Source organism: Cryptomeria japonica, chromosome 6 (genome assembly GCF_030272615.1).
Source record: "Cryptomeria japonica chromosome 6, Sugi_1.0, whole genome shotgun sequence".
Classification (NCBI taxonomy): domain Eukaryota; kingdom Viridiplantae; phylum Streptophyta; class Pinopsida; order Cupressales; family Cupressaceae; genus Cryptomeria; species Cryptomeria japonica.
The window spans coordinates 614175255-614196246 of record NC_081410.1 but is presented as its reverse complement, the minus strand read 5'-3'; the positions used below and the strand labels follow the sequence as shown (position 1 = coordinate 614196246).

The window sequence follows — 20992 nt, the reverse complement described above, 5'->3', positions numbered from 1 at the left end:
GACCTGTATCTGATTTTATATCAGTCTAAATGATGTGTTTACCTCTAATAAACTTAAAATATGATCACTGATATGACTGCTGATGTCTAAGGGTTCGCTATCTCCTTGAATTCGCCTTAATAACTTGCTATTTGAAGGATGAAATTTGCCCTTAATGATGAGTCAATGTTCCTTTGGGGTGAATTTGTTGTAGAAGATGATCAATTCGCCTTCTTGCTGCTAAACTTCGCCAATCTTCTCTTGAAATTCGCTGATTAGAGAGATGAATTTGTTTTGATTGATGTTGAAATGATTGTTTTGACCTTTCTTAGATAGGCGTTTTCGGGTAAAGAATATGTCTTTTAGGTGCAAAACAAAAAAACAAATTACCCTTTTTATGCTAGCCGACTCATCAAATTCAAATTTCGCTTAGGGGGCGCCAAATGTATGTTTGATTAATCTTTAAAGTGCTTTGGGTTATTAGTAAAATTCACTCTCCTACCTCACTTTATGAAGTTCGCTCATGTATCTTAATTCTTGAAATTCGCTCATCTCCCTTGATTTGTGAAATTGAAATTTGCTCTTGAAGCTCCCTACATGAAGTTCGCTCATCTCATTGAGTTCATGAGGTTCGCTCATGTGTCTCCAAACATGAAGTTGAAATTCGCTCATGTAGCTACATTCATGAAGTTGAGATTCACTCATGTAGGCTTGAACATGAAGATCGCTGATGTAGCTAGATGAAGATCGCTCTAAGTGGTGTGTACACAAAGTTTGTTCCAATCACCTTGCTCATGAAGTTCGCTCCACTTCTCCAACTCATGAAGTTCGCTCCACTTGATCAACTCATGAAGTTTGCTCCACTTGTTCGACTCATTAAGTTCGCTCCACCTCTTCAACTCATGAAGTTCACTCATATCATTGAGCTTGTGAAGTTTATTTCAAATTAAATCAATTCAAGGCAAATCACTATCAAATATCCTTCGCTCCTCTTCTTCCAATTTCGCTTATGTAGGCCTGAAGATGAAGTTCGCTCATGTGGAGTCAAACATGAAGCTCGCTACAGTGTCTCAAGTCATGAAGTTCGCTCCACTCTCTCAAGTCATGAAGTTCGCTCCATTTCCTCAAGTCATTAAGTTCGCTTCATTTCCTCAAGTCATGAAGTTCGACCCATTTCCTCAAAGAAAAAATCCAAAATTGCATATTATTCCCTTTCCGACAATCTCAAATTGGCACTAATGGTGTCTCAATTTATTGTGATAAAAAAGTGATTGTTAGTAGTCCTAATTTCCCTAGTCTCTGGATTATAGTGATTGATACATTCTAAAACCAAGTAAGTCTCTACACTGAACTGAAACTGAAAACCCCGTTGCTTGTACTAGACCACTTTTTATCAATTTTTGGGTAATTGGGTGCCTATTGAGTTTGTTGATTCTCCTTTGAAAATCTTCTAGGTTGACATGCCCTAGCTTGGTGTCCCCGACCTCGAGTAATTGACTTTCTAGTCCCATTAGTTGCTCATACCCCTAGTATTTATACCTCATTTTTCCCTTTAGCAGTGGAGGAAGAAAGCGACAAATTTTCGAAAAATGTCAGCAACACCTCCCCTTATTTTCCCACTCTCCAAGTATGCAAACAGTAAGAATATGCTCTTAACTGTTAGGAGAGGAAAATTGGAATTAAAGCTATGAGAATTCCACAATCCATTCTATTATACACTTATTGTTTCTCGATTCAATTGTGTGCGAATTTTTTATCATCAACGTTTCAAATCACACTCCGTGATTAATCATCAGGATGAACAAGAATTCTATGGAGATGAAAGAATTTGAAACATTGATGATGAATCACGGAGTGTGATTTGAAACGTTGATGATAAAAAATTTGTAAACAATCGAATCCAAAAACAACAAGTTTATAAAATTGGAATTATTGTTTGAGCTTCACGTCGACAGTTGACACCTTCCCTAAAATTTCCCTTTTCGATTCTTTCTACTCTTTAAGAAACTCCTTTCTTTGTTCTTCACCGATTTGTTTGCTTGCAAATGGGTTTTGAAATGCCAGCGATAACTATATAAAAGAGTTCATTAATAGTTCTTGCCCTTTCATACTAGACATTAGTTGTTGATGGTGGTTTAGGGCCCTTTAGTAGCCATGTCGGGAGTTTATTAAATCTTTTTCGGCTCTCCAATTACCGTTCATTCTTCCCTTCGTCAGCAATTTTGGTAGTTCTGCAAACCTTTTGTTTTACCGACACCCCTTTTACTTTGTTATCGGCATATGAGTCTATCATGAAAGTCTTATCGGCAATTTTATTAGTTTTGAAAACCTTTTATTTCGCCAACACTATGTGAACTTTGTCGGGGGTTTCATAAGTTCTGCAAACTCCATCTTTTGTCGCTACTGCTTTTGTTTTCCAATATAAAATTTTGTCGGTGAAGTCTTCTCCCTTGCTAACTTTGTCGGTGATTTCGAAACTTATGCTAACTTCCCAATTTATCAACAATGGGGCCTTTCTTTGTATTTTTAACTCCATCTTCCTTAAACACTTAAATTCTTCTTTTGAACTATGTTGGGAGTTCTATGAGTTTTAATAATTCCTAAAATTGCTGACATATAAAGGCACGATAACTCTTTCGGAGATCTTGAAAGTTACTGGAAATCTTGACATTATTGACAGGAACTAAAAGACTGAAACAAGAAGGAAAATTTTGAAAAATTCAGAACACCAACAAGAAGAAGAATTCAAGGCGGCGGCGAGAAAGGCAGTTAGAATAACTTTGCCGGTGACTGACATAGTTGGCAAAACTTGACAAATTGTCAACAAAGTTACCAAAAAGATGCAAAGTGCCGATATGATCAAAATTGACTATGGAGACTTTTATGAAGACCAAAGACATCAATGAAATACTTTTAAGATGCTCAAATGCCTCAGAACATCATTTTTGCCAAGATAAGATGAAAATACATGACTACAGTAAAAACAAGGTAACAAGGATGAAAACCATCTAATCCTTAGTGGTTTCATTCAAAGGTCACAGTTATGCCAAAAGCTTGCATTTATTTTCTGATTGCAGATTTCAATGAGTTTATAAATTTTATCTCATTAATTTTCTGGTGATTTCAAAATATTATATTGTTGTATTTCTATGGTACGTTAGCCATACTGATTTCACGAGTGAATTACAGCCCTTTTTTATTCATTGAGGAGGGGCATACCCTTCATTACCTAGTCATACTTTATTTTTGCTGAAGCTATCATACATATTCATTTGCTTCAGGCATTGTACAGACAGTGTGGAATGGCTGCTAAGGAGATTTCATTTGGCTGTTACACATTTTGAAAGGTCGTAACTTCTTAAGATGAAGCTTTTTTTTTGTCTTTATGACGTACTTTCGAAAAGATCGCTCCCTATACACCCAAACTCAATTTTATTGCCATACACCTCATTGGTATCTGTTATTTTGCATTAGTCATACAGTGGTTTGCTTTAGCAGTTACCATTTCGTATTCACTTATTTTCAGACTTGTCTATTGAGATTCATATCAGAAAATTCTATGTTAATTACCACATACTTCAGAGGTGACTTTTAGTGGTTATTGTGTGTTCCACTACTAATTTGTATTATTTCATAATTTAAATCTGTGCGGTTCTCCACCAGAGTTACTATAGAATTTTTACTTGTTCTAGAAGGCTTGTCACCAAAACCAATTTCAATCATTTTCAAATTTTATAATTGTAATATTAAGTTGTGTGGCTTGTTTCCAACAAGCATAATACTTTGATATATTTGTATCCCTTCACTGTGTGTTCTCATCCTACCCACATCAGGTACTCAGTGATCAAAAGGTTTTAGAGTTTCTTGCATAGTTGTCGAAAATTAAAACAAATACAATTGGGGACACTAAACAAGGTGACATATGACCATACCAAAGATGCTTGAGGACAAAACATCTCAAGCATCCCCAGCTGTCCTAGGGTTGGCAGGAGGTTCCAAGGAATTGAGGCCCCCTTGGATTTTGCCCCAAGGACATGTCTCTGATTTCTTTGGTAACAAAACACAGCTAAGGGGCATTCCCTATCATCCCTACCATTGCAATAGTATAAAGTGCATCTAATCTCTCATATTACAAATTCTTCAAGAAATATGATTCAGTAATCTAATTATCCAATGCATTTTAGCATGCCTTCAACTTTCACAATCTCTACTAATTGTGGTCTTTCTCAACCTTTCCATTCTTTGCAAAGACTTGAGAAAGGTGATTCCCTTAGTCCTTATCTTCTTATTATCATGGTGTTGGTTAACAGATTTTGTTCTCTCTAAAATGTGACAATATTGACCCTTAGCTTGGACAAGAGAACAAACTATTAACAACAGTTGGAGAAGCTGCAATTGTTTTTGCAACTTTCCTCTGAATTTTGAGAGGTACAACTCCCTATTATGATATAATTTTAGGTTTTTTTGGGTATGCTTTTAACCAGAAAACAGAAAAGGTAAAACTTTTAACCAGAAAGCCTTAAAGGAGAAGAAAAAGGGAAAGAAAAAACATACGAATAATGGAAGAATTTTTTCCAACTAATCATCAACGAATGTCACCGTTGTTCAATATTTAATCAAAGATAAACACTATACAATAGTGATCAATGGAGGAGAAACAAATACTTTAACTACTCAAAGTACGGAAATCCGAACAGAAAAGCACCCACATAAGAAGAATACAAATTTATCCATTGTAGCACAAAGTCTAGTCACATCAGATAAACTGCTCAAAAACTCCCTTGCTTGAAATCAAAGCAACAAAATTAACTAAATCCAGATTTTTCAAAAAACAACGCAAAGTCTGCATTTCCAAAAACCTTCCCCCCCCCTTTTTTCTATCCACCTTCTACCCCTTTTATAACTAATATCCATTTGTCATTTTAAAGTGACGGTTTTTGGGAGGGTAACGGTCTTGAAAATGACTGTTTCAAAGATTACCCTAGGTAAAGAAGAACTCACCAAAAAGTATTATTAACATTAAACCCATACCATAAATAATCCTAATTCTCTATTCCTTCATCAAGTACTAGATTCCTGCCTGCAACTTGACTTTCGATCATCTCAACCTTCCTCTCTTCTCCAATCAGTACCTAGAGAACCACTGCAAATTCTTGTTCATCCTGTATCCATTCTCGAGCAAAATCAAACTAAAAAGGATGTCCTCCTGCATGTCTTCAACATCAAGTTGTATCACAGGAGCTTTCCTTTTGAGCACCATCTTCCTTGTCATCTAAAAAACTAGTTACCAAGTTTTCTTCTCACAATTATTTCTTGTAACCGTTGTTCATGATTTTCGGCTTGTTCCGCAATTTTACCTAATAAGGAGATTGTCTTTCTCTATTCTGCAAAATCAGTCTGTTGTTTCCATACAAGGGCATGCAACCCTTGGATAATATTCCCTTGTTCGCTTTCCGGCCAAATTAGGTCAAGATCAACAACCGGCAACTAGTTATCACAAGGCAAAACCATTCTAACAAAGGAAACTCATGATAGCATGCGTTACTTTGGCCAGCTTCAAAGGATGGTTTACTAAATTTCATTTGCAAAAGGTGACAATATCAAAAGCTACGACTCATGCCACCACCTTTACGTGCCTTTAGCCGTTTAATCAACTATTAACAACGGTACTTGCAAATCTTCATTTGATTTGTCCCTTGGGAGTCGTGTAATGTACGACAACTAGTTGACCTAGAAGCTTACGGAGCATGAAACAAGAGATTTTGAATTCTCCAATACCCGACATTGGTCTATAAGGTAGCATCAATTATCGAGAAGAAACGGGAATCTTAGAATAGTGCAGATTTTTGGTTGTCACCTGATCGCCCGAGAGACAATGGCTCTTCCTTTGGAATCACGGTATCGGATCAAATTAGAACTCGAGAACTTTGAAACATGCTTCCAAGGTATTAAGATTTTACTGATAAAGGTGCAACCGATAAAAACGAAAGTGGGCATTTGTGAGTTTAAAAATGGAAGGTTTGCTAACACATGGGAGGCTTTTTTTAGGATTCTTAATAAAATGAAAGCAAGAGGTTTTAACAAAGTATCCTTGTCTCAAAACGTCGCACATTGTTAGTGTTTTAATGTGTCCCTTTCAAGACAACAAAAAATAGAATAATAAAGATGTACCTTCTTCAAATTCTTAGGGAAATCTCCCTTATTAATAAAATAAAATAAAATAAAAAATGGGTTTGTTCGAGTATGCAATACATACAAACTTAAAGTAAAACCTGGTTGTTTTGTTCTTAGGCAAAGGCACAAGGTTATTCAACACTTTTGTGCACAAGACAAGATTTTGCAATTTTGTTCTCTAATATGGAAAATCTTATCTATGGAAAGAAGAAACACACTCACCTCTTCTAGCTAAAAGTACAAACTAGAAGAAGAGTACAAACTCAATTTGGATGCAATACAACAGACATAAATCAGCTTGAACAAAGGGGTTGCATACAAAGGTACAAGACCTACTTTAATGAAAATAACAATACAAAGCTTGCAATCTTCAACAAAGTTATTCATGCTATTGTAGCGTCGTAAATTGTATCCCTACACAATTTCATCCTCACCTTGGCCTCACATTTGCATTTCAGCCTCCCTCACCCCGATTTTGTTTTTATTCTGCTCATTCCCACCTAAATTCAGCATCCTCTGTACTCATGTGGGACCCTATTCAAATTTCAGTCCTGATTGGCAGGACCAAGACGCCCTGGGTGCCATGGTCCTCCCAAAAGGGGCCTAAATTTGGGCCCCACAATGGTCACATTTCGAAGAAGGGAAAACATTCTCTGTGCTGGCCTGCCTCGAAATTTCAACATATTTGGTGTAGTTAAGTATAAAATCAAGCCTAACCCCCTCGTTTTGGGATCTCTCTACAAGTTTTCAATTTCACTTTTGCAAATTCCAGTGAGCAAGCAATCAAACATCCTCAAGGCAATGAAGGAGAGGTCAAAGTTCAGATTTCAAGAATTCATGATGGCATCCATGATCAAGACTTTACATCCTACATGACATTATCAACCTTCATGAAGACTTCAACACAAGGTTCATCAAGGAATCAAGTTTCAATTCAAGCATTTCAAATTTAGATATAGCTTTTCCCTCAAAAGGAAAGCTTTTCAATTCATTCAATTCCATTTCCAAGTTCAATTTCAATTCAATTCAAGGGTTAATTACAAACATGAGATTTGACTTAAGGCAAACCCCTATCAACAACACCATTTTCCTTCTTTATATGTGCAGGCGACGAATCCATGAGCCACGAACAAAGATTCCAGTAGGTGAGACAACAACAATTAGTTCTAACTTTTGCAAAGGCAAAAATCAGAGGACCAGGTCTCCCAGTTGTTGCCGTGTTTTTTTAGGACTACGTCTAACACAGAATAAAGTTTACCAATGGTCACTCTATTCTCTCTTGATCAAAGTTATACCACATGCTAAGACTGCAAGAAAGTTCAAACAGCTAACCCCAAGGTTCCTTTAAGCCTGGACGTGACTCAGTCAGTTGATGAGTTTGTTGATAACCCAAGGGGCCTTACGCATTCACTTGAAGAGGATAACAAATTCGTGCAAGTTCAAGGATTTGATACGAATGATTTAGCTTTGAAAACAATGTTTTTGCAGGACTTTTTGATTCGGAAAATACTGAAAGTAAATTAGTCGGGAGTTTAAGAAACTAAGCTAAGACTAACTTAATCCTAAGAACAAGGAGACCGGATCACTTAAGCAGAATCAAACCACGCTTCGTTTTGCCAACAGAGCACAACTACGCGAAGGCAGTGCAATCTTCAAAGGGTGTGTAGAGGGTTTTCAAATCACCAATGAGGACCATCAATTCGAACAATCTTCATTGATAACTGAAGTTAAGCATACACATATAATGGAGGCTCGCTCAGGCTAACTTTGCAAAGTATGCAACAATCAGCTGCACACAAAAAGTATGAGCTCAGACTCTACAACAAGCAATCCTATCAAATCCAGTTCTTCTAACAACATAAAGAAAAATCTATTCTAACTGAAGAGAGCAAGACCATGCGGATTGCTAAAATAGAACAAGAATACACCATCAAATCGAACAATGTATTAAGTTAGCTACTTCAACAATCTTAATGCAACAATCTCAGAAAACAATCTCTCCTCCCTTTACAAATGAGGGGGCTCACCCCTTTATATAGGCCTTGGTGATGAGGAGGCAATAGACTGGAAGGATAACCTTGAACCAACGAACCTCTAAGGCTCACAAACTCAACCAAATCCCTACTACCAAAGGGTCCTTACACAACACCAAGTCAACCAATGGTTCAATGACACTAAACAATACCTTGGGAGACTCAAAGGCTCCAATATGTCCACTTACAAACAACTAACACTCTCAAGTCTTGTGTGACTACACATACCCTTGCATACATGAGTGGGCTACTACTAGGCTTTAGGGGTTTGAAAGGCCCACTTGACCAATTCCATACAACAACCCTTGGAGGGGTGTTCTCACAACACCTTAACACAAATGAAACAGGATTTCATGGTTTAGACCCACCGGAACACCAATTTTGACTCACTTGCCCACAAACAGACCTAGTTGCAATTAGGCCTCCATTTGAAGGAATCGAGTGATAACTTTTGACACCCTGAGGATCTAGGCGAACAAATTTTATATTTTCAGACACCCTTTTGGGTGTTCTCAACAATATCTCACTTTCCGATACCAGACCAACTTGCAGATATCCCAACCCATACTGCACTAGCAGACATAATAGGGCTATTAGGCCTAATTGACTGGACACCTTCCACAAACTTGTTTGGTTCTCCTAACTGGTGACCATCACTGACCATGAAATGTTATGTAAACCTCCAAAGTACTCTTCTACCACATTCAAACCCCTTTCCAGTGCTCTACCACTCAATTCTCACGCACTGCACTCATCAAACCGGTCTGTCACATAGAGATGCCAGACCTAGGGTTAGTTCTCCATCCTCCTCGCCCTGTTGTGTCCTCTTAATGGCTTTTGAAAATGACATATGATACAGTGGCCTAACATCTCCTATAACGGCAGAGTGTTCAGTTAAGGATTGATAAGGATTGATAGGCCAAAACCCATTATTGTAGTCAAACCCTAGGGGTTTGAAAGTTTTAGGCTACCCGGTAGAGATTTTCTTGTAGAATGGGGCAGTGATAACTTCAAGACTTCACACCAAATGCAAAACAAAGGTAAAATGATCTAGTTTCAAGATCTATGCCATGAGCATTCTTGCCAATCCACCTGCAGTATGCAATCAACAGAAATTAGACGGTTTCCTGAGTTTCCAACAGTTCTTGATGCTTCAATTTCCTTTCCAAATCAACCAAAATCAACCCAACTTACATCTTTCGTTGTTTGGAGTCCTTAAAGGTGTCACCCCAAACGAACACAACCTCCTCCAACCGTTTTTCAAACTGAACGGACCATTGGAGAATCACAACTTACAAAAAGTGCAAAATTGTCATGACAACAAATTGACAATATGACAATTTTTGCATTATTCAACCAACTTAGACTCCTGACTATCATAGTCCCCCAAAATGATTACATTTGATTCTAAAACATCAAAAATGACTCAAATAAACCTTTGGTCACTTGATCCCTCAATTTAGACAATTGTGACCGTTATTGACTCAATTTGCTCTACAAGACCCTCTGTGACAATTTGACCCATACATGGACAAATTTGTCCCACTCCTAGGACAGTGAAATACAAAAAGGACCCATAGGGTCTTATTACATTCCTTCTAGGCTAATAGAAGATCATCTTGTTCTTGGTTCATTTCTTCATAGGTAGGTGCTCCTGCACCACTTGGGCCATGAAAACATGCAAACCCTAATTAGGGTTTCACCCTAAAAGATTCTCCACTCAAGATGCAACAAGGTGGCAATCAACAATTAATACCCACTAAGCCCATATACAATAAATTCAAACAATCCCAAAATGGTATCCATTCGTGCATTAAATGCACCCCATTACATCAAATTTGCCCAAAATACCATGAATATTTCTCATGCAACCATAAATGCCCATCATTCTCCATGCGACGGCTACATGCAGCAGGAATATGTCATAAAATCATTAATATAGCGGCTGCATGCAAAAAGATTCCTCATGTATTCAACATGCATTGACCGGGCTGCCACTAAGTCAAAATATTCCATCAATAAATGTGCCGCCACTACTCCAAAAGATTCTCGTCCAAGAATGGACGACCATTATCCCACTCATTAATTGCATACATGATGAATTTAGCGATGACGGCTTCCAGTTCTCCTACAGAGACACTTGGCATACTTTCAATGTCAAATTCCATCAGGGTGATTTCTTCCTCACTCTTGGAAAAGAAGTTTTCCCACTACATCATTTCTTGTGTTTTCTTCATCGTGCTAGAAAATGAGGAAACATTTGCAAAATGTTCCTTAGAAAACGAACCTACGAAGAAGAATTCATGCAGTTGGGATTTCAAGGAATTCACCGTCACTCCATCTTCGCTCAGCTTCTTCGCGAACAATGTTTCAATCCCACTGATAATTTCTTCCTGCACCCTTCTAATCGAGTCTTTTAAAGTTGAAGACTCCATGCTAAAAATTTCAAAGGTATTTCTTCCGGAGCAAACAATGCAGAACCATCGGGAAAAGTCATAAATCTCGTTCTCCTGAATTACTTTCCCATTAATTAGTGTGCTTCGGAATCTTCATTAGAGCCCTGAGTCACAGAATGGTTAAGTCTTGATAAATGTGAACATCTTCACACAAACCTTCCGCTATCTCCAATCTGTTTAGAAGGGCCACAAATCTAGTATGAAGCTGAGCCAAATCTTCAATGAACTTTCCAGCCGCTGTAAATACGTCTTCCACCCATTCCCTGGAACTCTGGGCCATCACTCTGATTACTTCTGTGTCATCAACGACTTCCTTAGGGAGAGAGGAAAGAGGAATGAATGAGGGATCTTCTTCTCTGAGCGGACGCTTGAGACTTCTAATGTATTCACATTTTGCCTTTGTTTTCTACATCTTTTTTGTCATGGCCGAGGAAGATCCTTCGAAGTCTTCAATTACCTGCCCTGCGGAAGCACACCCTAGATCAATCTGTCTAACCACATAATCTTTTGGCATAATCTTATTCCTATCTTTATCTACTGCAGGCTCAGCTATATGCAAGGTCTGGGATCCAGATTCATCCCTTACAACCTTGGAGAATTCCCGGGGAGCCTTCTTCTCTGCCGGTTGGTTCATTCTTTTTAACAGCTCTTCTAACTCCCATGTTGGATCAATTACTTTATTCGGCTCCCTTCTTAATCTATCCATCAACCAATCAAACGCGGGAATGGAGTGACTATGAATTTCCATCTGCTCGTGCTCCTGTGATACTTCATCCATCTCCCCAAGGATGGCTTCCACGAAACTATCCTGGCGGGTTTCTTCCTGATGAGGAGGAATTTCTTGTCTCTGACCTCCTGGCTGATTGGGTCTATGTGAAGCACCGACGCTAAGAATATCTTGTGCTAAAGCATTGTCAGGAGCGTTGACTGGAGGTGGACCTGCTAGATTTTCCTGTGAAAACATTTCTACCTCCCGCACACTGGAAGAGCTAGCTGGCGACTGCATCCTTTCCACCCTCGCTCGTTTCTGCGGTGGCTCTTCCTGCTGAACTTCTTGATGGACTTCCTGTTGGGCTTCCTGCTAAACATCCTTCTTCCTTGCCGTCCTTGGCCTCTTTGGAGTGCTCTTCCCTTTATCAAGCCGAACTTCTCCTTGTTCACCTTGGGCCAGTGAAGATCCCCCCGTAGTCTCGCTGTGGGAATCAAGATTTCCCATCAATTGGAAAGTCAATCGGACATTTCCCTCTTTCAACCTTCTTATATGCCGATCAACCCAGTGTTTAGTAATTTCAGAACTGGTCTAGCCAAAACATCCAGATCATCAACTTCTGGTTCTGTATAGGTTGATCTTTCACCTTTTCAAATTCTGGTTGCACCAAGTCTGAATCTTCCTTCACCTATTCTGATTCTTTGCAAGGGCAGTCTGGAGAACATCTTCTTTTTGAAATCAAAATCATCCCTTGCAGCTTCCCAGTAGTCTTCTAGGTGAAACTTGTGTAGAAATTTCGCTCCAGCAACCATTCTGATCTTACGGTATGGATCGTAGCGAGACCTGGTGGTGTAATATGCCAAGCAGTAAAATGCCAATTCATCAGTTGCTTTCTCCACTGCAGCCAAGTTCGAGCACACTTCCACATAATCTCCGAGGACGATTGGGAATTCAATAGACAACTTTTTCTTCTGAATTTGATCATAAGCTATCAACTGCCTCATAAGCTCTAACAGTATCAGTTTGTTGGATGGATATCGTGGCAGTTTATATGGCTGGAAAGCGAAGCCCTGTGTCCTGATATATGTGAATTTTGGAAATTGCAGGAACGTGGCTCCAAATTGCTGAACCAATGCCCTAGCCTGTGGTGGCACTCTCATGTGGAGCTCATTCTGCATGAGTCTGGTCAAGTACACGGTAAAAGTGTCATTCGCCATCTTGAAAGCATCAGTATTGTGGAGGTGCAAATGAGGATAATTCTCATGAACTTTCAGTTGTGCTGGTCCGCAGCCCATAACTCCCTTTCCATGTAAAGCATCAAAGCCTCCCATCCTTGCAAGCATGTAAATTACGTAGGAGCTCATGTAGAAGGATTGGGACTTCTTTTCTTTCAAATCTTTTAGCTGGTCATGGACATAGTGACTGATTAACTTGGCCCAATCCACTAACCCATTGGAATTCATAACCTCGCCGATGTAGAAGAACATCCATGGCTCAAAGGTAATGGTATGTGGACACCCCATTATCCTACTCAGCATCATTATCAAGTCCACATATTCTTGTTTGAATTCGAAGATGGTCAGTGTCTTCGGCATTTTGAAGATACGCGGTCTAGGCTTCAGCAACCAATGTTTGTTGATGGTTTCCGCACATCTGTCAGGACCTACATCATATATTGCCTTAGCTCCATTCATGGCCCAGTAAGTCATTGAATGATGTGAAGGAATTTTGAAGGCTTCACCAATTCATTCCAGAGTCAAAGTGGCTAACAGCTTGCCACTTGATGTTGAAATTGTCCTCCTTTCCGGATTGTAGCGTTTTGCACACTCTAGAATCAAGTTTGGACACTGGATTGAAGGAGGAAAACCAGCTGCCGCAACAATTCCACTTTTGACTATCTTGGTAGTTGTGGGAGATGGATTATGTCCTGTCGTTCCGAACATCCTGATCCTGAAAGCGGCCAAGTTGAATGTTCCCAAATTTGTATCGTTGATCTCCTTCCACCTGGACACCATCTTGGATTCTGGAAGGAATCCCTTCGGCTTTGTCTTTATTTGTGCCTGCCTAGTGATGGTAGTCGCCTTGCCTGATTCTGCCATCCTGGAAAAGCTTCTTGAAATTGATAAAAAATCTCTAAGTATGACTCTCCTCTCCAAATTTTCTCTCTTAAATCTTGCACGTGAGAAATGAAATGTATCTCCGCGCTTATATAGAATTTCTCCAATCGTGCTACTAAGTTGGGAGGAATCTAATTTGGCAACTGCATTCATTATGTGTCATACTTTCTCATTCATTACGCCATGCAAATGGAATTTCCCTTGTAGTTGAGTTCAAATTTGGAAATTTCTCTTAATGCATAAAGTCATGCGTCATACTTAGAATATTCCTTGCCAACTCATTAATTTCCATTTTTCAAATTTCGGAGGGAAATTGGAAGATTCTTCGAGATTCGCCTTATTTGTTCACATGGCTTGACTATTCTCGCTCTGGGAGGAATTTTTCATGTTTTTCCACCATCTCCTATTTTTTAGGAACTTTCCTAAAATTTAGGACCCCGATCGAGGAGAGAGAGAAATCTCTCACGAGTCCAAATCTGCCAAAAAAATTTGGGGCCTACAAATGGAAATTTAAATTTTTTTCCCGGGGGGATTTATGCTTTTCCTTCCCTTTCCAGACCCCTAGACTTCCATGCCTTAGAAGATATTCTGAATTTTCCAACTTAGGCATGGAATTCACTTTGTGGTGAAATTTCCTTATTTCTTTGATTTTCCCTACCTTAAGCATTTTGGAGCTCAACTCTGTGCGTAGGCATGGATTTCACTTGGAGAGGGAAATTCACAAATTTCATGTTTTCCTTGACAACCCAACTTTAGCACCTACCTCTGTCACCTGGGCGCTGGATCTTCTTTAGCTTGGAATTTTGATGTTTTGGAGTTATCCTTGATAACTCCACTTTGGTGCCCTCCCTTGGTCTAGGGCGTTAATGGCACTTATGCATGGAACTTGGCACTTAGGCATGTTCTCCATGGCCCCTTCTATTTGGCGCCCTACTCATGCCTTGGGCGCAGTTTGCAAGTGGAGGAGGAATTCAACATTCTTCATGCTTTCCATGCTACCCCTCATCTAGTGCCCTATGACTTCCTTGGGCAGAAATTTGCATTAGGCGTGGAATCTCGTATTTTTCATCATTTTTCCTTGGTGATCTCGCTTTTGCACCTTGATTGGCATTTGGGCGCTAAAATGCATAGAGGAAGGAATTCATCAATGTTTGACTCCTCCATGTCCCCTCTCTCCTAGCGCCCTTTCATCTTCAAGGGCGCATTTTTACCTAGGCCAAGGAAATCACATTTTCTCGTTTTCCATGATAACTCCCTCCTAGCACCCACCTGACTCCTAGGGCGCTACTCTTCACTAGAGGTGAAATTTTGTGCTTTAAGGGCTTTCCTTGTCTTTGTGGATTTGGCACCCACTTCTAGCTTCGGGCACCATCTTCACTTTGTCTTGGAATTCTATAGATTTTCATGAATTCTGGATTCGGGTGATTTTCATGCTTCAGGATTCAGGGTGCCACTTTAGGAATCAGGGTGAATTTTTCAGACTTAGATGAATTCTCGAGCTTTCCATTTCTGGATTGACTTTCCACACACAGCCAAATTTTGCTTACTCTGTCTTCTTTTTGACCTTCTGGATTTAGACAGATTCTTCAGGAATACTCAGTCTTCACATCTGCTTGCGGGGACCTATCACAAATGAACTTTCCAATAATAGAAATTTTTCACAATGTCAAAGTTATAGCCCAAAACAGGACGCAGGATGACTTACTATAAATAGAAATTACTAAAAAATAGTAAGTTTGGTTTTCGGCAAAATGAAGACATTCTAGGATGCAGTAAAATCCCCAAAAAATAGGAACTTTCTAAAAATAGAAAGTTGCTCTAATTTCGCTCTAATTTTACAGGGAAGTTCCTCAAAGGGTCCTGATTCTAGTTCTACACTCAGTTTTCCAAAACCCTGAAAGAAACCCCTAAAATCTAGGACTAAAGGCAAAAACTCTAAAATTAACAAAACGAGCCCTAAACTTAACCAAATTCGCCCAAACGAAAAGAAGACTTGATCAATTGGACCCCCAAACACTCGCAAAGCAGAGAGACTAACGAGATTGCCACCAAAAGACCCCAAAAACCAAAACAAAAGACCGAGAGGGCCTAAAAAGTAGGGGGTCCCCATCTGGGATGGGGTGATGTGTGATTAGGTCACAACACCAGTGCCACATGGTCCCGAGAATTTCCAACAAACTTCTGGGAACAAATCCTGAGTGACATCCTAATTCCGAAAATGTAAGTGCATGAGGATCAAGTGGAAAAGGGCCAAGTGTTTGCATTCATCCTCCAGGTTACATGCTTGGAAATCAATGAACTTGATGCTACAAAAGAGTGTTTCAAGACGAGATCTGAAAGAGCTGACATATTGGAAATTATTATGGGCATATAGAGGTTTGCATTTGCAGAAGCTCATATTCTTACTGAGATATATAGATAACTTGTACTTTTTGGGAATGGCATCAAGGGTCACTAAAAAAGAATTGATGAATTTTATGTGGATTTTGTACATCAACAATAGCAAAATATGTAATGAAATGGAGAAAACAGTGTATGATGTGAAGAGATTGTGGATGCATGCCAAACATGGCAAGGAACAAATTAGTGCATTTTGAGGGCAAAATGTTGAAGCTTAATGTCACAGAAGATTTCAATTGCTCCGAGAATTCAAACTATCATACAAATATGCAAAGTGAAAGAAAATTTGAATTGCAGACCAAGTAGGTTTTCACCTAGGGTGATTATTTTCACCCACAGATGGGTTTTTACCTAGAAGACACAATTTAACCTATAACAGGTAAAATGCAGCTATAAAAGTGATTTTCACAAAAATGGAAATATTTTCACGTGAATGCTTCAAGCAAACTGGAGTAAAGTAAAAATTGTTGCAGTTGCAAAGTGCAAGGATGTAGATGAAGACACAAAAATATGGTAAAGTGAGAAATAAAAAATTTAAATACGACTATGGGCCATTTTTCAATTAATAGTGGATTTATTATTATCCCAAGTGATTAGTTGCACTCATGAAGGTAAAATGCAGATGTATTAAATTAGTTTTTTATCCAGGGCAAGGAATTTGATGGGAACATACAGATAATAAGTAACACAACAAAATATTCAGTTGCAAAACGAAGGCAAGAGAAGGCAGATGAAAGAGGCAAAGTCTGAGCTGAGGATAGAATATTCCAAGGTTCTTTTTCTTGTGTGCAACTAAAGGGTGAAGACAGTGCCAAATGTCATTTTAGATTAGCTTGAGGGCTTTTCCTCTCCTCTACATATTATAATCTTCTATTCATTTTGGGGGATTCTGAATGTAATTTCTAGGACATGTTTCTTTTTATAGGTTCTAGCTTAGTACATAAGATGAAGTTTTAACATGTAAATACTGTTTAAGTGGTTTCTTAGTCAGAGGGCAGAATGTTTTCATGTTTTGATGCAGTTGTCTCCAAAATGTGTATTAATCGTCTAATGAAATAAGAAATCAAGGGTTATTCATTTCTTCGCTGCAATTCTTTGCAGTGGTTGTTTTGTTTTGTGCTTCTCTTCAATGAAGAGATTAAAAGGCTATGAATAAGGCATCTGGATGGTAAATAATACATGGAGAATTAAAAAGAATGGCTGTAACAAATACAGTGCTAGGGGATATCAATGTACGGCATTGACATTATGAACTCACTGGTCAAGAGTTAATCTACTTGAATGGTTCATTTACTTTTCTATGAGTTGACTCTGCACCCCTGAGAAGCCACTGGTCTAGGGATCTTGTGTTTAGAACCTTGAGCTTAAAATAATAAATCTTTCATTTCAGCTTTCATGTTTTATAAGTTATTTTAATTATTATATTCTCTATGCAAGCTACTGAAAATTTCCCAAGATCTGAGCCAATATTGAGTTAGTTTTCATGTTTCTTGGCATACTTTTGTGAGAGCACTATCTGTTATGCAATACCTAGTTTAGTATGTGTGTCAATCAATTGGTATTGTCAAAAGGGTTACGCCCTTAGGTCCTATAGAGTCTAAGTATAAGAAAGTTGACTATCCTTAGGATTTATTGGATTTGTTGATTTGGGAACCAACACAACCCACTAGAGGTACCAAACCTTCATTTAAATTGTCTTCATAAGAGTTATAACTCTCTTCTCTAATCTGTTATTATTCCCTTCTCAAATCTGTTATTATTCCCTTCTCAAATCTGTTATTATTCCCTTCTCAAATCTCCTCATGTAATTCTGCTCTAAACTTCTTATTCTGTTCCCATTAAACTTTGCATATAAACTTCTCATAATATGCTCCAAAAATCTACAAATGAACTTCTTATTAATAGCTCCTCATAAATCTGGTGTATATTCTTGATCTATTGTCCTTTTACTCACCACATACACATTTCATCACACTTCTCAAATGCCTTTTATATCTTCAACAATCTCATGAATAAAGATGTCTTTTGCAAAGGGAGATAACTCTTTCTAGATAACACACCTCTTCGTACACATACCTTTTGATTTTTAATGTCTTTATAAATTTCCTTTGAAATCTAATATAAATTACCTTGAAAGGTCTGCTATAAGTTAGCCTTAAATCGCTTCAAAAATCTGCTAAAACTTTGCCTTAATGTCTGCTCCAAATTTTTTTCAAGATCAGCCTTATCACCCTCTCAAAAAATTTCTCAGCTCTCTCATAAATCTGCTCAAAACTCTCTTTAAGATCTGCTATAAATATGCTGATGGAGGATATGCTTCTGCTCCACCCTTCACAATCTTACCTTGAATGATTTTCCTTCAAGCATCTGCTTATAAAACTTCAGCAGATCTGCTGACAAGGTCTGATTTGTATCTGCTTCAATATGCTTTGTAAATATGCTCCAAAGTCTTCTTTAATCTTCCTCCTTCACAAATCTTTTTAAGTCTTCATATACATGCTCATAAATATGCTCATAACTTCTTCATGAACCTGCTCATAAGGCCTTCAAAAAATCTACTATAAGGCTACTCATAAATCTGCTATAAAATTGCACATAAATCCTTCATAAATTTGCTCTAAATCCCTTCACAAATCTGCTCCAAATTCCTTCATAAATCAGAATATATTTCCTTTACAATTTTGCATATATTCTCTTTTTAAATCTTCACATGAGATTGCTGGTGTATATCTTATTTATCTATTTATTCTATTTATTTTTCACACACATTTTCAGGTGTATGAATGATATTTTCCTTTATCTACAGCTCACTCTTTTCACAAAATTTCTCTTTTATATCTTCATGGCTTCATGAAACAATGCAACTCTTTAAAATTGATATAACCATACGAATGGTTATTTCCTTTACTAAAAAATCTGCATACTATCCATGGATCTGCTGTTGTGTATTTTATATTACTTGTTTCATTCCTCACTTATCTCTTATTCCTTGTCACACACTCTCTACACATTTCTTATTTTATTTTATATCCTCGTGTCTTCATGAAGAGAGGCATCTCTTAGAAAAGATATGACTTTTTAGAAAGTCATCACCTTTTGTTAATGACCTTTGTTTAACTAATTGCTACCTCCTATTTTTGTCTTATTCTCTTTTGATTTTGCCTTATTCTATTTTGTCTTGTTCTCTTTTGTCTTATTCTATTTGTCTTTTTGAATTCCAGCACTGTCTTTATATTCATGTTAATTCTCAATTGCTTTTCCTTTGCAAAACTAACTTCAAGAACTTTCCTTGCATAATCATGTGCAAGACTGCACATCACATATAATATCCGTGTGACATTCCTTCTTCAATCTTCCATACACCTTTGACATTAATGACAATCTTCTCGATCTCGTTTATTCACTTTGACATCAATGACAACTTTCTAACAAAGAGGGATTGGTTGGGGTTCCATTGCCTAGGGCAGCCACTTATATCGGCAGTGACTCGAACTTGAGCTCCAATTTTGATACAAACCTACCAGATGCATCTGCTAAATATGGAAAAAATATATATTTTCTATCTTTGGGTCATTTTATAGTTAAAACTTGCAACCTTTGGGCATTTTGTTGCAATTCTTATATTAATAATAATATGCATGCACATTGAAAATGAAAGCACTAAAATTTTGTTAATTTGTTTGTCAATTCTCATGTGAAATCTCAACTCAAGTCTAATGTTATGTATTATGCTTTTATAATGCCTCTGATGAATGCTTTATCAATGTTATGATATGATTTTTTTAACTTTCCTTATATTTATAAAAGTTTCCCTTTTTTTTAATAGTTGTATCCTGCTGTCCCCTAAAAAATGACCAAAAAGTACCCCTGTACTGGAACATGTCCCTCCATCCCCTGCTGTCCCCATCCCCGAAACTTGGCGGAGCATAGGAATTCATTGAAATAATAGAACAGAATTTTAACCTTTTATCATGGAATAGTCTAGATCAGCCAGCTCAACATTACCAATATATTACTTGATGGGAACCGGAACTCACAATTGATAATCCATTTTATTAAGTCTATTCAATGGACTCCAGTCAGCCTACCCAGGTTCTTAGTTTATTATTTATTTTATAGTTATACTGAAATAAGTTTATAACAAATCTATCTAGACCTTTCTATAATCAAGTAATTCTTCAGTAAGGGTCTGTGAACAAATATTGCAAAATAAATTATCACACTTAGATACTGCTAGAATATTATAAAAATATGTGATCTTCCCAAAAATACAATAATATAGTTTTAAAAAAAAGCTCAAGTATTAAACCCATTTTCGAGTCCTGAGTCAAAAACAGTATTGGAATTTGCATGCACATTTTTTAGCTCAGCCTTAAGCCTCATCCTATACTATTAGTGAATATTCTTCAAAGGGTTGTTATAAATGCATAGCCAAAGGTATAAAACAAACTAGTATAGAAGATATGATTACAGCACTACTGAAAATGATTGTCTGCCTCGTGTCGATGCACATCATGTACTGTCATATGGACAATTATTAGCAGCCTTGAACTTCATACAATTTATGTTCCCTTTTGATTGACAAAGCAAAGTAAATGAAGAAAAAGACTTACTGCTTTCAATATGCAATTTGATTCTTTTATAGCTTCCTTTATATTTATTTATTTGTCTCCCAGAAAATTGCAACATTGCCATTTTAATTCATTTTTAATGGACCTTTATTATTATAAGTTGATCTCAGCTCATAAAATCAATACAATACAACAAAATTGGATATCACATACCTCTCCCGCAGCCTCAAGAACACAGATCATACCGGCTGCATGATCCCATACCTACATGGTATCAGAGTTAATTTTGAGTATATTTCAACATCCAATTATGTACTGCAAGTTCTTTGAATTGGAAAATAAATTCCAATAAGAGTTTAAGGCTAACCTTCTCAGAAGACTGTTTTGTAATCTGAAGCGGATAAACTGAAGCTCTCCCAGCAGCAACCATCATATATTTACAAAGGCTGACAAGGACTTCACTTATAAGCATTTTATCTAGTAAGACACAAAGGATATTACCAATTTGATAAACAGTGTCATGGAGTCACCACTTAAAATTCCCCTTATTCAA

The 20992-nt window shown here is 37.7% G+C and overlaps 1 protein-coding gene across 3 annotated transcripts in view; it reads right to left on the bottom strand.

Annotated features, from left to right (window-relative positions):
- LOC131056462 (putative PAP-specific phosphatase, mitochondrial) overlaps positions 1-20992 on the bottom strand; it is a 127820-nt gene that overhangs the window by 35579 nt on the left and 71249 nt on the right. The window contains exons 7-8 of one of the 3 annotated variants that reach the window (XM_057990793.2): positions 20807-20885; positions 20653-20703 (exon numbers count right to left, since the gene is read on the bottom strand). In XM_057990793.2, coding sequence (XP_057846776.2) covers positions 20653-20703; positions 20807-20885 — 130 coding nt within the window. Of the gene's footprint in view, positions 1-20652; positions 20704-20806; positions 20917-20992 lie in introns of those variants that run through there. The other 2 variants (XM_059207524.1, XR_009108689.2) reach the window with 2 other exon arrangements.